General features: G+C 33.5%; 2 protein-coding genes across 2 annotated transcripts in view; one reads left to right on the top strand and one right to left on the bottom strand.

The window, feature by feature from the left end:
- Positions 1-239: 239 nt before the first annotated feature.
- Positions 240-2,475, bottom strand: LOC124540836 (macro domain-containing protein RSc0334-like). The gene is made up of 4 exons (XM_047118562.1): positions 2,007-2,475; positions 1,843-1,935; positions 1,247-1,322; positions 240-678 (listed from the first exon to the last, which is right to left on the bottom strand). The coding sequence occupies exons 1-4, from the start codon at positions 2,382-2,384 to the stop codon at positions 365-367; spliced, it is 861 nt and encodes a 286-aa protein (XP_046974518.1). The 5' UTR covers positions 2,385-2,475; the 3' UTR covers positions 240-364.
- A 476-nt stretch (positions 2,476-2,951) lies between these two features.
- LOC124540814 (neutral alpha-glucosidase AB) overlaps positions 2,952-17,090 on the top strand; it is a 28,628-nt gene continuing 14,489 nt past the window's right edge. The window contains exons 1-8 of the mRNA XM_047118536.1: positions 2,952-3,122; positions 3,220-3,448; positions 4,363-4,490; positions 5,675-5,882; positions 14,042-14,153; positions 14,706-14,850; positions 15,478-15,615; positions 16,821-16,929. Coding sequence (XP_046974492.1) covers positions 3,221-3,448; positions 4,363-4,490; positions 5,675-5,882; positions 14,042-14,153; positions 14,706-14,850; positions 15,478-15,615; positions 16,821-16,929 — 1,068 coding nt within the window. The 5' untranslated portion in view covers positions 2,952-3,122; position 3,220. The remainder of the gene's footprint in view (positions 3,123-3,219; positions 3,449-4,362; positions 4,491-5,674; positions 5,883-14,041; positions 14,154-14,705; positions 14,851-15,477; positions 15,616-16,820; positions 16,930-17,090) is intronic.

Genomic DNA, 17,090 nt, shown 5'->3' with positions numbered 1-17,090 from the left:
TGACATCTAATATTTCTTAATATGTCAAATGTCACTATTTTGTATTCTATCTATGACACATAGATAATTTATAAATATGCAAGCATGCATTTTTGTTGCTATTGAATTAAATAAACCGCTTTTTAACATCATATTTGAGTTCCACCAAGTGTGTAAAAATTACCGTATAATTGCAGTTAAATTATGATTATTTTAACATTGGAATGTTATAGGAAAGTTTAAATTAAAAAACAGTATGGACCTTTTCAATTTACTCATTTATTAACAATTGTACGAATAACATAGATATATTGCATAAATAATAAATCATAAACAAACCAGAGATGAGGTTTATTTTATATAATTATAAGAACTCTCCATATTGTTAAGATTCTTCCAAGTTTTTTTCATAAATGGGAAAGTACAATTGCATCAATGTTTCATAGATATCTACATCAATGGGCATGAAAGTACAGAATATGATTCTATCCAGATCTTTATTATTTTCGAGAAACTTCCTTGCTGTTCTTAAAGCAATGTGTGCAGCAAGACGGTTAGGAAATCCATATATACCAGTAGATATACAAGGGAAAGCAATAGACGTCAATTTATATTGATTTTGGAATGCTAGGCTCTTCTCATAACAAGATTGAAGATTTGGTGCTGACCCATTTTGAGGTCCAACAGTATGAATCACATCTGTAAAAAAAAATCATCTTGTTTTTTAATAATATAGGGAGACAGACAAATGGGTTACCTGGTGGTAAGAGGTCAAGATGGACCAACCATTGATATTTGTTGTGTTATATTCGTCACTTACCCTTCAATCTCAATCATAATACTAAACATGGCTGTTTGGCATTAGAATATCTGATTGGTGGGTGTTACCAATCTAGATCAGCTTGGACAAAGCCCATCACCTAGTAAGATAAACTGAAATTCAACTATGAACACAAACAACACTATAGATGCTTCAAAGTACATAAATTTTGGTATCAGCTTTTCACTCTGTACTCTGTACTCTTAGTATGCTTTTATTCAGTTTGATTATTTAGTTTCCCGCTTAATTCCATATTAGGTGCTGGTAGCCACTTATCATCTGGTATTCCAGTGTGATAATTTACTTAATTATAAATAATTTAAAAAACTCATACCCCATTCAAATAATCTTGATTCTGAAATCTCTTTAGATATTGAAAGGAATTGCATAGAAAAGACCAAGTCTTATTACAAATAAAAACATAAATATCCAATATTTAATACTTACATTTACAAGGCAAGTTGTATCCACCTGTGATTCTTGCTTCACCCGTAGGGCAACCTCCCAAGGTATTGCATTCTGCCTGTAATTTGAAAATTAATATTGAATATATTATAAATTAATTCCGTCTGATTAATAATAATAAAATATTGATTCCGTCAAATTGCTTTTTTTTTCTATTTTCTTGTATATACATCTAATTAAGGGGGCATTATCATATGGCATAATCTTTAGAACTATGTAATGTATGTCTTAATGTCTTTTTAATAATAATATAATAATAATATAATAATAATATAATATAATACATATATGAGACAACATCACATACATTACAATGATACAGTAAGTAGCTGAAGCACTTGTGTTATGGAAATCAGAAGTAACAACGGTCCTACAAACACCCAGACCCAAGACAACATAGAGAACTAATGGTAATCTACATTGACTCGGCCGGGAATCGAACCCGGGACCTCAGAGTGGCGTACCCATGAAAACCGGTGTACACTCCACTCGACCATGGAGGTAGTCTCATCAATTTTATCACACATAAAACTTTTTGAAGCTATTTCAATTGACATTTTATATGAACAAACTCTTACTTGTAGTAACGGTCCAGCGGCTCGGTGTATGGCACCATCAACACCACCACCAGCAATTAATCGAGAATTAGCAGCATTTACGATTGCGTCGACCTTGAAATAAAAAATACATAAAATATTTTCACCTGTACTCAATTTTAATTGATTCGTATTTTTAATAATACCTCCAATTTAGTTATATCGCCTTTGAATATAGAAACCTTCTCGCTTAATTCTTTATTTTTAGCGGAATCTATTTTAATTTTTCTGAATTCGGTAAGATCTTCATTGGTATGCTTTTTCGTTTCTACATCCTTGTTTTTAACGACGTATATTGACCACGGGTCAACTTTATCAACAATAATATAATCGTCGAATTTATATAATTTCCTTTTATCATCTGCTGATAAAGATAGAATTCTTGATTTTTCAACTTCCCACTTTGGTTGCTGAGACATTTTAGTCACTGAATAAAAACAATGTTGTTGAAAACTACAAGCAGTAATTCGTACAAAACTTGGAAAATATTTTCCCAAACTAACGGATACCGGCAGCAATATCATTTCCTAATATTTTGCAGAATTTTGTCTATGATATTATTATGACATTGACTTTAATACATAATGCCAAAAAGATATTCAATACTAAAAAAAAATCAACTTTATATATGCCAAAAAACTCAGGTCTGTACAAATATACAAATAGTTTATTTTATAACAAAAAATAATTATAACTGAATGACTACTTTTAAATAGGAACTTAACAAAACGTACGAACGTATATACGTAAAAATATCAATCCATAGAGCACAGGTAACAAAGCTTTAACTTTAAGTTCTAAACTGCTAAGCTCAAAGTAATATATAATATAAAAAGTAATATATATAATATAAAACAAAAAATTGAAAAATAAAAACAATTTAAAAAGCAAGTTTTATTTTTCCAACTTCCTAATTTTATTTAAAAGTGTATTTTTGATACAGGCTTAATAATATTTATAATAAAATGTATTATAAGAGCTTGAAAATAATTGTGTATAATAATTTGACGATGGTATGACTTTAGTAACAAGTAACTTAACACCTCAAAATTTATTTATGTTTCAAGTAGCAACACTTACATAATTTTTTGTGATATGAAAATTGTCAAACGAAATTCCTCCACGTAACGCAGGCGTGCGTTTAGTGCAATTTTTAGCTATAACTAATACAGTTTCACCTCCACAGTGCAATGTTATTGTGAAAAAGAATCGCAAGAATATTAAAACAAATTTAAAAAAAGAATATATATAATTGACGTCAGGTATGCCTTATAATTCAATGTAACTTTACCACATCAAAGACCGGTCTTCGTGTGGCATTATTATCAAATTTAACGTGTAAATAATACTTTTTTTTAGGATGAAGGCACTCTGTCTTCTTCTGGTCTTAACAATAAGCAGTACTTTATGCGTTGATAGAAATAATTTCAAGACATGTGAACAGTCAGGATTTTGTAAGCGCCTTCGGCCTTTCAAACCAGAAAAATCTCAGTATTCTCTAAATTTAGACACAGTTATTGTGCATGGAAATGTTCTTTCGGCTGAGGTCGTAACCGTGGACATTGAAGGAGAAAAGAAAAATGTTTTGGTAAGTTATTATAAATATTTTAATAAAAAATAGAAAGCATATATTTTGAAGTACTTTAGATTGGTTTTAGTGACTCATGTTATTAATTCCTAAATTCAACTGAATATATTGTTACATTAATTCATTTGCTATATATTTAAAGTGGCAATCTTTGTTATTTTTATTAGATATGTGATATAATAACAATGAAAATTGTTCAGAATTTGAAACAGCCAAATTGCTATGCTTAATATATTGTTAAAAATCTTTCAAAAATTTATCATAAAACATGATAAAAATTAATTGTTAATTTTGTATGAGAAATTTTAGAACAGCTTGATACAAATTAACTATATATCAAACATATTTGTCCATTTTGCCCAATCCATGTACATCTATTCACACATGAACATTAGCTCTTTGTTAATTTATATATTTTTAGTGAAATAACAAATGTAATCTAATTCATATTTTTTGCCATTGTTACTTGAAGTCCTCATGCACATTCTCACCGGTCTCTAAAGCACACTGGTAATAATTTAATGTGGTGGGGCACGCCTTTATGTGTAAACAGGTCTATCGCCCAATCTAAATTCAATTATTGATCACCTTTTAATTTGATAACTTCATTTACTTCATTGACTAAATTAATTTATCTTCGCCTATTGGGCGAAGATAAATTAAGCAGGAGCAAATTTTATACTAACATGCAAAGAATAATAATAATAATATAATAATTTAGTTTAAATGGATCTTTATTAATATATCTTATTTCATAAAACAATTTCGATGAAATACTTATTCATCCTGTGGCTATAATAGTCTATCAAATGTCTTGTAACTATAGTGTTTTAAAATGAGTTTCCTAAACATATAAAAAAATATTGATAATGTAGTAAATAGGATGAAAAGCTCTATTAGAAACATTGTTCCAGTGGCATTACGCATTGAAACTGACAGCTTTGGCGGATAGTACATTCCGGGTAGAATTAGATGAAGCAAATCCATTGTACCCTCGGTACCGACCAGAACTAGCGTTGGGTGGGGAACCTACTGGAGATGGGTAAGCTTTTTTTACTTACATATTACAGTACTATTGATTGTGTATTGGTAAGGTATTGTTTATATACTGAAATGGCCCAGTGATAGTGAACTTGGGTTTAAAGCATAGGCAAACTTATTTCCAACTGCTTAATTGTGTGTTTATAATGCATGCAAATGCTTATCAGTGAAGGAAAACTGAATGTGTCAGATGTGAAACTGCCGCTTTGCAGAATCATCACAAGATAACCTATAAAACTTCTCTTCAAATGTAGAAGAGGCTCTAGCCTTGCTGGTCGAAACTATCAAGCTGTTAATTTACTATTTCATTTATAATTTTATTGATTTTTACTGAATCTCCAATTGCAAACATCCTCCCTTTCTCCACCCTGTTACTCGAAGCTACCTTACTTGCCTGATTTCTCATGATCATGCAGATTTAATCAAAAACTATCTGATCACTTAATTATTACAATTCTGGATTAACATGTTGTCCTAACTGTATTATCGAAGTATTATTTTAGTTCAATTTCATTGTTACATGTAAAAGTGTCACAAAGGTCTAATGATAATACATGGAAATATCAACATCTACAACTAGTTGCGCGACTGAGACCTTAAAAGGATAAACATTACATTTTTAGATTAACTTACAAGATAAATTGTTTCGTTTTAATTCAGGGAAAAATATTTGAGAATTTAAATTTTCAATAAAATGTGTCTATTTAAAGTAACTTAATTTTTAAGTAACTAAAGGCGCACAAAAATGAGGAAAAAGGTGGGAATGAATAACTGAATATTAAAAAAAATATGGTATAATCATCTAGGGAAGATTACGCGCCGATTAGTTATAGTCGCATATTATAGTAACAGCCTGTAAATCTCTCACTGCTGGGCTAAGGCTTAATTCCCTATGAGGAGAAATTTAGGAACTTATTCCACCTCACTCGCTGCTCCCAACGCTTGTTGGTGGATTCATAAGTGGCAGAATTTGATGCATGCAGCTACCCTCAAAACTTGAGGCGAATTAAAAACACAAATTAAGCACATAAGCTTGTTTTTCTAACATGACAAAGATCTAGAACTGGCCATACAGAATCAAATCTTAACGAATTCATTACAATCAAAGTGCATATTTAATTATCTGATGTTGCGACATTTATATATTAATCTAAGTGCTGGTCTAATAGTCTTATTATATTTCAGATTGAAATTGGTATCGAACTCCAACGGTAAGCTGGTACTGGCCAACGAGCAAGGCCACAAAGTGATCATCACATCAGAACCTCTCAAGATAGAGTTCCTCGATGTGAATGGCGAGACGGCTGTGATATTGAACGACAACAGCCAGCTCGTCGTCGAGCCTCTGAGGGTGAGGAGGGAGAAAATCGGTGATGATGACGAGGGCGAAGTCGTGAGTGTCGCTTTTGTTTGTCTTCTCTTGTTTTATATAAATGTAACGACGACCTCCGTGGTCGAGTGGTGTTTACACCGGTTTTCATGGTTACGCCACTCCGAGGTCCTGGGTTCGATTCCCAGCTGAGACGATGTAGATTATCATTAGTTTTCTATGTTGTCTTGGGTCTGGGTGTTTGTAGTACCGTCGTTACTTCTGATTTTCCATAACACAAGTGCATTAGCTACTTACATTGGGATCAGAGTAATGTGATATTGACTCATTTATTTATATATTATTAAAAAAAAAAAAACTCTGTTTGTGTCTCTGTCGCTCTTTCACAACCAAACCGACGAACTGAATTTGATGAAATTTGGTGGGAAGCATTCATAAAGTCTAAGGAACGATATAGTTTACTACTTTTTTCCTGAGAGCTGATATGGCCCAGTGATTAGAACGCGTGCATCTTAACCGATGATTGCGTGTTCAAACCCAGGCAAGCACCACTATATATATGTACGAGTATGTACTTAATTTGTGTGTTATAATTCATCTCGTGCTCGGCGGTGAAGGAAAATATCGTGAGGAAACCTGCATGTGTCTAATTTCATCGAAATTCTGTCACATGTGCATTCCACCAACCCGCATTGGAACAGCGTTGTGGAATATGTTCCAAACCCTCTCCTTAATGGAAGAGGAGGCCTTATCTCAGCAGTGGGAAATGTACAGGCTGTTACTTTACTTTTACTTTTTTGCTTAACAAGGGTGTTGGCCCCTTAAACGCGAGCGAAGTCGCGGGTTACTACTAGTTTTAACTAAGAAATGGCTCAATTTTAAAGTTCCATTTAAATGTATTCTGAAAGCGTCTGTGAGGACGACAGAGAAAATTGTTTGTGATGATATCTGTCAATGTAGTGGTGTTCTAGACTGACTTAAAGTCATACTTGTGAGTATAATGAGTTTCCTGGCAGTCTTATGTGTGTGTGTGTGTTTTTACGTTAATGTTTTTAAAATAGAACGTTGAAGGTCATACGCCAATTCCTAGTATCATTATAGTTTTTTTTTATTAAGAGTTTGTGTGACGTAAAATATAGTATGCCAATCGAAGTTACATTAAAAAGATTAATTTATTAAAAGTTCTTTTTAAAGCAATATGGAAATATTATGCAATAGGCATCTTATTCCGTTACACTAGGTGATTAAATATTCAGTATATATGATTATAATAATGTAAATTTAAAATAATATGTTTAAAGCTGCTGCTTCATTTTATTAGTAAAAAAAAAAATTATATGTATGTATGTTTAATGTTTATGTCTTTGCAAAATTATGTAATTGTGATATTTGTTTGTGTGGTTTGTGGGAAATATTTCTATTTCTATTTTTATATTAGTTAATATCTGTTGTTGCTTTGTAATTATTATTGCACTATGGAGAGCACGATACTGATTTTGGTGAGAGTTAGTGCTCTGGGTGGTGTGTATAATAAATACATGTCAATGACCTTGATCCGGCGTAGAAGGTTTTACGTACATAACGACACGCTGGCTAGAACACATTATGTTGATTGAAAACCTGATTAAAATAACTATTTAATGCTACATCCCAACAAACATTTTAGTCGTATAAGAAGAAATTACGCAACTAGTAATTGTATAAGCGTTGTATAGAAGTCGTTTTATTCTTTTATTCGACTTAGTGCCGCCTATAGTTTATTCGACTTATAGTCGTGTAAAAACGTCGTAGAAACGTCTATACGACTGTTTTATACGACTATTACACAGTATTTAGTCGTGTAACTAGCGTTGTGGCAGTAGAAACGTCTTTGCGACTTTTATACCGCTTATAGTCGTATTAGAGTGACTTATAAAACTCCTATACGAATTTAAGTCAATATGACTTTTTCACGACATTTATACGACTGAATGTCCTATAAGAGTTTTAAAATACACTAAATATTACATACACCACCATTCATTTGCATCTTTGTAAAAATAATATTACATAGTTGAAATGGATAGAAAAAGCTGGGCAAATATGTAAAAAGTGGCCACTTTAAGAGGAAAGTTAAAAAAAATTATGCATCATTTCTTAACTCCAATTGTATTAACATCGAATATAAGTACGCGACAAGTTACCTGTCGATCAATTGGAGATGGTTCCGTACAAAATTTAGAGAGTTCTAAGCAACGTAATATTAATCGAAGCGCAGAAAGTGCATTTAGTGGTTCTATAACAGTTGTCATGATTTTTTAAATATACTTATATAATTTTAGTTGAAATAATAATATTTAGTACGGTTTTGATTTTTAAATACATTTTTTTTTATTTCAATTTCCCGCTGAGTTTCTTTCGCCGGTTCTTCTCAGGTCAGAGTATTTTCTTTCCGAACCGGTGGTAGTGTTTCAATTGACCATCAATAAGAAAGTGTAATGCTTCTATATTGAATAAAGATATTTGAGTTTGAGTTTGAGTTTGACACCGTATTGTGGGACTCCCGTCACTTCTTCTCGTGGCGTGGTGTGTCAAGCTGGTACTCCTGGCACGAGAAAAACAAAAGGTGGTTGATTTTGAACGGGGAGTGTGGAAGAAAGCTAGATTGTGTATTAGTGATAGTTCCGATTATGATAGCACAAATGAAGCCCATGAAAATGATATGCTTCGTGATAGTATAAATAAAATATTTTTTCCAAAAAATATTATATATATATATATATATATATATATATATATATATATATATATATATATATATATAGTTATTTAAAATAGCAAGGTTTTAAATACTGAACTCTAATTTCGTCTTCTATGGCGGAATATTTACAAATCCAATAATGACATAAATTGAAACGTCGTTTAGAAGTTGTATAAAAGTCTTTTCCTGCACTTTAAGTCGTGTAAAGGTAATTTTTATAACTTACTTTAAAAAATCTCAATAAAATATTATTTATTTAATGAATTACACTAGCCCGTTCATTACATAGTTAAAACTAGCGCATTATACTCGATCAAATTAATTTCCCATCAGATCAATATTCCGTGAACTTGAGTTTGGAAGTAAACACATTGATGAATAAATAAAAAATAATGTTCAATATCAATGAAGTTTGTTCGTGACAGCTTTCAAATTCAATTTACAATTAATATTTTATCCAGTCAATTTGACAACAAATATAGTCAGATAAGAAGCGTGTTGGATACTGCTATTCGATCAAATGTCGTAAAGCAGCGGTAATAAACACTATAAGTCTGCCGCACGACGTCTATACGACCACTATGTGACCACTATGCGACCAAAAAGTAACTTATGCGACCACTACATGACTCTTATAGGACACTAAGTCGTATAAAATGGGCCTTTTCTTGGTGATGTCGACGTTATAGCGGCGTAATGGCGACCAGCTTATAGAACCAAAAGTTGTTGGTGGCACGTTGTGGCGACCTTTAAAATGTTTGTTGGGATACGTTTACAATGTCATATAAAAACGGTTGGTAGGGTTATAGTTTTTGTTTGAATTAAAACTTTTTGCATGTAACTTTTTGTGATATGAAATATTTTCAAGTCGTTTATGTATTTGAAATATTATAAAAATCATTCAGAACCTTACAGTAATTTTGGATGAATTAAACGTTTCACGATCGTTATATGTTAGTAGAATTAACACTGTACGAATTAAAGAGCTAATTCAAATTACAGTGAGTTTACACTGTAATTTGAATATAACGAATTTCAAAGGAGCAATTTTTGTCGTTATAGAGTTATCGTTATATGGAGTGAACAAAAAAAAAAGAAGTAAATCAATCGAATCTTAATCGAAATAGATAAAATATGCTTATAAATTATTTTTACACATATAGTCCGATTTGTGTGACATTTTTTGTAACCAACCAAGTCGTACTTACTTCTACTTTATAGAGAATTTATCGTCATAAAGAGTTTACACTGTAATTCTATTTCACCTAACTAAACTATATATTAAAGTTAGAAATTAAAACGAGTTATAACGTCGCACCATACTTGTTGTTAAATAAAAGTACAGCTGACGAATCGAGTTGAATAGAGTCTTTGCTGTATAGGACGGACAATTTATATGAATATTCATTACCTCGTGTCATAAACACGCTACTAGTGTCGTATAAGTTATTTAAAAGGGGTTAAAAAAGTCGCTCAGACGGCAACATCACCTCAAACCAGAACCGAATCACGGTAAGAGGTGAACGATCATCGAAGACTGACGGCTGTGCCATCGTCCATCTCACGTTCTGGCCATCGTTGTTGCCCCACTGTCATCATTGCGACTGGCATTTCATCTACACGTACGTGTTGATGTTGAACTGAGCAACTCACAGACGATCCTCGGAGGAAGGTCATCATTTGCGCGAAAATTTAGCCATCGCGATTTAGAAATGTTCGTTTTTGGCAAAACGACATCTAGCGGCAAAGTTTTCGTTGATTCGCAACTCGAAAACTACCCCTTTGCTTACATAAAGCGACATCTGTCGAATCTTTTGGGATATTCAGGTTTAATTGGCGAATATAGCAGGGGTTGATATCGCAACTGGTTTTGTATCCAGTCACGTTACGAGTTACCAACAGGTGGTCAGTTTGACTGACCGCGTATCAATGTTGTAAACAAAAACATACTAATATAACTCATACAATCGATAGGTACTTAAAGCCTTCAAATAAAGTTATAGGAATTTTCAAAAAAACGTTCCTAGTTCTATTGATAATCTGATGATCATCGACAATGGGAAAAATCTAAATTTAAAGAAAACACATTAGCTATTAAAAATGTTTTTTTTGACACGAATGTAAAGTCATAGGTGTCTTGAAAAGTCCTTCTTTAAACTAAATGAGATATTCGTGTTCTCTCAGTTGCCACAAAGATAAAAAATAAATTGGTCCTTAAATTTCCCGCCCACAAATTTGCCGACCCAAGTTGAAGTCTACTCAGCTTGCTGTTGAATCCACCAGTGATTGGAGATACGAGATAAGTGGTCACTCTCGCCTCAAGTTAATTGTTATAGTAGCTAAAAAAAACATTATTCACAAATTAACTGCCGTTTAAAACATCAGTGTAATCAATGTCATTATTGTCTCGTATGAAGCATGTTTTAAACTATACAAATTCAAACGATCAGGCAGTTTAAATAACGAAATGTTTTAAAGTGTTATCGACAAGAACTTTTTATACTTACTTGGCGGTAGGGCTTTGTGCAAGCCTGTCTGGATAGGTACCACCCAGTTAGTCAGTTATTCTACCGCCAAACAACAGTACTCAGTATTGTTCTGTTTCGGTTTGAAGGGTGAGTGAGCCAGTGTAACTACAGGCACAAGGGACATTATTAAGAGTTCCCAAGGTTAGTGGCGTATTGACGTAAATCGTCAATACGCCATAAATAGCTAGGAATAGTTAATATTTCTTTCAGCATGGGTAATGGTGACCACTTACCATCAGGTGGCCCATATGCTCGTCCGCCAACCTATACAATAAAAAAATACTTATTCTAAGTTGTCATTTAAAAAAATAGTTTCAGCAATGAAAACACGTGTCTCTCATGATGATATAATAAGAATATATGCTTTGTTTTTTTTCCATTATGCGCAATAACTGTTAATCGGGTTGATATGAAACATCTCTCTCATCTCATTTTGCTCTATAGTTATACGGTTTTAAATATATAGAAAATATTAAAATATGTGTTGTACGTTTTGTTACTAATATATCGCTCTATACAACTGGAGCAACGTAGTCGGAGACAAATTTGATTTTCTAAACGTGACGTGAAAATTAATTAAAAGTTGCCCAAAAACCTTATATAAGAGATTTTAGATAAGTCACTATGGCTTTTTAAGCCATGTCAGGTCATACATTGCTCACTCTCGACGGGCCTAATGTCAACGCACTAATGATTTATCTCAATACGTGACTGATAGCAGTCGTTTATCTGAAGTAGTTTACTATAATACACGAGTTGAACTAATCATTTCACCAGTGTCCGTCAACTTGATGTTATAATATGATTAATGAGTTATTACCATACGTACATATTTTAAATTAAGCTTAAATCTATAATGTTGTCTTAAATTTTCGCGATTATTACACATTGAAATAAAACTACTTATAACGGATATATACATTCGTGGTCACTGGTAGATGTGACCACGAACGCTGTAAAGTGCTCGAAACGTCGGGATGTTAAAAATAATTAATATACGCGATTCAAATCCGTTATAAGTTATAACTAGATTTATTTCAAAGCTTAAGTCTATAATGAATAGCAAGGATACGTATAAATTTGAGCATTGTCAATTTCATAATTTAACTCATAAGAGTGGCGTTTACAGAATCAAAACAGATTTATTTATTTTTATTAAATCAAAGATATAATAGGTTATCTGTCGAATATACAACACGACAGATAAACAGATTTTCGTTAATCATAGCTTATAAAGTACTCGATCAAATCACCCTTCAAGTGGAAAAAACTATATCAAAATCAAATTATGTGTTCCGGAGTTCCGATGCTACATACATACACATAAGTTAATACATTAAACTTGTGGCAGCACTTTTTTGGTCACTGTAACTTGGCACTATCTGAGTTAGGAATGGGATTGCACTCGTATGCATTGTTCGATTAGCAAATATCATCAATGAATTATATTATTACTTACGCTATAGTTTTTTATTTAATAAATAGGAAGATAGGCTGGCGAGTAATGGATTGATCGAGTGGTCATCACCGCACATAATCATGGGCATTGCAAAAATCAGGGTCAAACTTCGCCAATGTGTCTTACTTTCTAACAATTGCAAATGATAGCATAGTAGAATACTAATACTTACATTGAGATAACTTTCTCCATCAGTGATACGTTAAAGGTTAGCTTTACTAAATAGCTTATATTTCTTGTTGATCTGGTGGCTCGTTACAAGGCCGCGGATTATGAGATCTTGGATTCAAAACACAAAACGTGCTATTAAAATGTTATGGGTTTTTTTCTACTGAAAAGTTATCCGTAACAGCCTAAATTAAACTAAGGCATAAGTCTGAAGTTAAGAAAAGGCAGTGGTTACATTACTGATCTGAAAGTACGTTTAAACCTTTAGTCATGCGTCTGCAACATTTTCCGATTACGTCATACTGTCAGCTCCTTTCGCATTATGAAAGGGAAAAGTGAGGAAAATCTTCTAAGTTTCTTACGCCTATTCTGACAAACTAATGCTTATATATTGAATAAAGTTTTTTTGGTCTTCGTACACTGTTATGTCAGTCTTGGGAAAGGTTGAGAATAGACGCTGTGGTCGAAAAAGAGTGATGATAGTTGTATTAATAAACTAATGTTATTATTATATATTTAGTTACACCGTAACAAAGCCCATTTTAACTAAATTGTATTAAATAACTTTAAGATAAAAGTTGTTAATAACGAAAATGAACTTTATTTTATGTGCGTTAAAGTTTAAATTTGTTCAAAAAATCTTTACAAGGTTAATGATTAGTAATTATGGTTTATTTATATTTAATTAATAGTGTACGTGAGGTCATTACTTTGAACGTATGTTATCTCCCAAGTATGTGTTATATTACAATAATACCAGTTGAATCCAGATTTATGCCCTTTGTTAAACATAATATAATCTTCGTGTATATTTTGGGAATGAAACGATCGCATCTATGCAATTTCAAATAAAAAGACATACATTTTGATATTATCATGATAAATTGTTAAATTTGAGATAAAAAAACGTTATGCGAAAATGTACATAAATACGTTTATAGATGACATTTATCACGTTTGTAACCAATACATGACATCGAATTTAAAGCTGACAACAACAACAGCCTGTAAATTCCCACTGCTGGGCTAAAGGCCTCCTCTCCCATTGAGGAGAAGGTTTGGAACATATTCCACCACGCTGTTCCAATGTGGGTTGGTGGAATTCACATGTGGCAGAATTTCTATGAAATTTGTCACATGCAGGTTTCCTCACGATGTTTTCCTTCACCGCTGTGCTCGTGATGAATTATAAAGACAAATTAAACACATGTAACAGTGGTGCTTGCCTGAGCTGACAACTGTAATGTAAATCACTTTAGAATTGGAAATAACGAGTCTTGAAAGTAACCTTTATCAACGTAGGTCAAAATCTTTACTCCTTTTTCAGGAAGAAGAGGGTACATGGAGCGAAAACTTCAAGTCACATCACGACAGCAAACCTCGAGGCAACGAAGCCATTTCTCTGGACATCGCGTTCCCAGATGCTGACCACGTTTATGGTAAACCACTGGATATTTTTCCGAAATTTCCAGATATAAAATCTTATTAAGGACTTCTTTGGTCAAGTAGCGTTCGATTCTCAGCCGAGTCCGATGTAGAAAAAGTTCATTAGTTTTCTATGTTGTCGTGCATCTGGGTTTTTGTGGTAAAGTCGTTGCTTCTGATTTGGCATAAGTGCTTTAGCTACTTATATTTGGATCATAGTAATGTGTATGATGTTGCTCAATATTTATTTAAGTAGGCTCTTTTCTGTTAAAACTAGTAATGAGCACATTTCTTATGTTTAGTTCGTTATTTTGCTGTTAGTCAGTAGGTAATTGCTTTAAGGAAAACTTGAAAGGGAACTTTGACATAATCATTTATATAACTATCTGTTTTATCACATCTTCTAAAAGAAATTCCTATTTACTTTATTAAGTTTGTATTATAAATCATGCTATATAATCCCTTTATGCTTTCTGCGTTTACCATATATCGCATGAAAAAGAAACTCTGTATAATTATAAAAAAGGCTTATTTCTATAAGTAATAGTATAAATTTTCTCCTCTAGGTATCCCAGAGCATACGGATAACTTCCACCTGAAGACGACAACTTCAGGGGAACCCTACAGGCTGTACAACTTGGATGTGTTCGAATATGAACTGGACAGCAGGATGGCTATTTATGGAGCCATCCCAGTTCTGTACTCTCATGGGTGAGTTGGAAATATCCTAAATGTACATCATTAGTTTCCCTTGCGCTGTTTGGAAGAGTTGTTTTTTGGTAGTTGAATAATTTTAACTTTTTTAAGCTTGACTTCCAATTAATAACAGCTGATTTGTCCTAAATTATGATGATATACACCAATCCACCAGCATTCATAGGGAGAATCGTCAAGTGTCAAGAAATGTCAAGTTTGTAGATTGGTGTAAAATCCATTTCAAGCCCATTATTTGGGAACAGGCTGCCCGAACACCTTTATAGTTTAAGGACGATATTATCAAGACGGGAAAAGAATTAATAATTACGATGGGATTGGGCGAAAATAAGAAAGATCAAATTGGTATACTGAGATTTATTTTGTAATCCAGTCAGTACTCAGCATAGTATAACAGTTGACGCAAGAGAGAGTGAATATAAAGATATAATACGACCGAATAGAAGAGACAATGAAGCGGCATAGACGGTGGCTCCAACTAGTGAGCTACTAGTTGTCTGCGTAGCTCACTAGTTGGAGCCACCGTCTATGCAGCTTCATTGTCTTTTCTATTCGGTCGCATTACTACGACAATTTAAATTGTTTGGTTTACACGAGTTATAACAGATTGTATTCTGTCCGCAGAGTGAAACGCAGCGCGGGCGTGTTCTGGCACAACTCGGCGGAGACTTGGGTGGACGTCGTCAACTACGCAGACGCTACCGTCGTGTCCTCGCTCGTCAACCTCGTCACCGGCGGACACCAGCGACGCGTCGATGCCAGGTCACCTACCACTCTTGGATCATTCAATTTGACGACCTCCGTGGTCGAGTGGTGTGTACACCGGTTTTCAAGGGTACGCCACTCCGAGGTCCCGGGTTCGATTCCCGGCCGAGTCGATATAGATTATCATTAGTTTTCTATGGTGTCTTGGGTCTGGGTGTTTGTGGTACCTTCGTTACTTCTGATTTTCACTATGTAGCTTCACTTAATTGTAAAATGACGATTCAAAAGTGCTTATAAAAGCCTACTTGAATAAAGTTTATTTTGATTTTGATTTTGATTTCCATAACACAAGTGCTTTAGCTACTTACATTGGGATCAGAGTAATGTATGTGATGTTGTCTCAAATTTATTTATTATTATTATTTATTATTATTCAATCATTGGTCGCACGCATCATTCATCTCTCTTAATGTTCTCTTAAATTTTCGCTATTATTACACATTTAAATAAAACTAATTATAACGGATTATAACGGATAACGGATTTGTTCTTCAAATAGACAAATGTCATCTCAGTCTACCCGTGACCACGAACACTGCAAAGTGCTCGAAACGTCGGGATGTTTAAAAATAATTAATATACGCGATCCATCCGTTATAATTAGTTTTATTTAATTCATCTCTCTGTCAGGTTGATAATGAAATCGTTTCTACTTAGATCACTTTGGTAGGTCGGAAGAAGGGTAATCCCTTACTTCACAGTAGTACTTCACAGTAAGTGATCCAGGTAGTCCAGGGGTCCACGGGAGACGCGACTTCACTATACGTGAATGGAAAAAAGGGGGGATGAATCATGACAATATATTTAAATACAAATAAACGCAAAGGACGCTTTGCTCATATATTGAATGACAAGACTCGATTGTGAACAATATCCGAAAATTAGTATTATCACCAGAACGTATTTTCACAACCTGTAATCTTTGAAATAATACTAGTTTAAACGGATTTTAATCGCGTATGTTAATTATTTTTAACATCCCGACGTTTCGAGCACTTTACAGTTATACGCGTTACGTTACGGAATATACGCGATGATAATCCGTTTAAACTAGTTTTATTTTAATGTTTAATAATCGCGGAAATTTAAGACAACACAACCTGTAATCTTCAATTGTTTTATAATTAACTATCGACCGGACAGACAGACAGACAGTTGCTTTAGCATTTATAATATTAATATAGATAAGTGTATGTGTGCAGGTTTATGAGCGAAGCGGGTGTTATCGACGTGTTCGTGTTCCTGGGCGACAAGCCGGCCGACGTGTACCGCCAGTACAGCGCACTCACCGGAGTCGCGCCTCTGCCGCCCGTAAGTCTATGTGTATATAGCGGATACATATAATTGTATTTTATTATTACTTATAGTAGCGGCACGCTATGATGGCCATTTTGAGTTTGAGTTGAGTTCGAGCAAATTGTTGTTCTTTATTGTCAATAGTGACGTGCAGTTAGTCATAAAATTTATCGAAT

Source organism: Vanessa cardui, chromosome 26 (assembly GCF_905220365.1).
Source record: "Vanessa cardui chromosome 26, ilVanCard2.1, whole genome shotgun sequence".
Taxonomy (NCBI): Eukaryota; Metazoa; Arthropoda; class Insecta; order Lepidoptera; family Nymphalidae; genus Vanessa; species Vanessa cardui.
The sequence above is the reverse complement of the archived record's forward strand: the minus strand, read 5'-3'. Positions and strand labels throughout refer to the sequence as shown.

Excerpts from the sequence above, each read along its gene's own strand:
- LOC124540836 (XM_047118562.1), bottom strand. The coding sequence starts at position 2,384 with ATGATATTGCTGCCGGTATCCGTTAGTTTGGGAAAATATTTTCCAAGT. Across the intron at positions 1,323-1,842 it reads CCGCTGGACCGTTACTACAA|GCAGAATGCAATACCTTGGG; the intron begins GTAAGAGTTTGT and ends TTCAAATTACAG. Across the intron at positions 679-1,246 it reads ATACAACTTGCCTTGTAAAT|ATGTGATTCATACTGTTGGA; the intron begins GTAAGTATTAAA and ends TTTTTTTTACAG.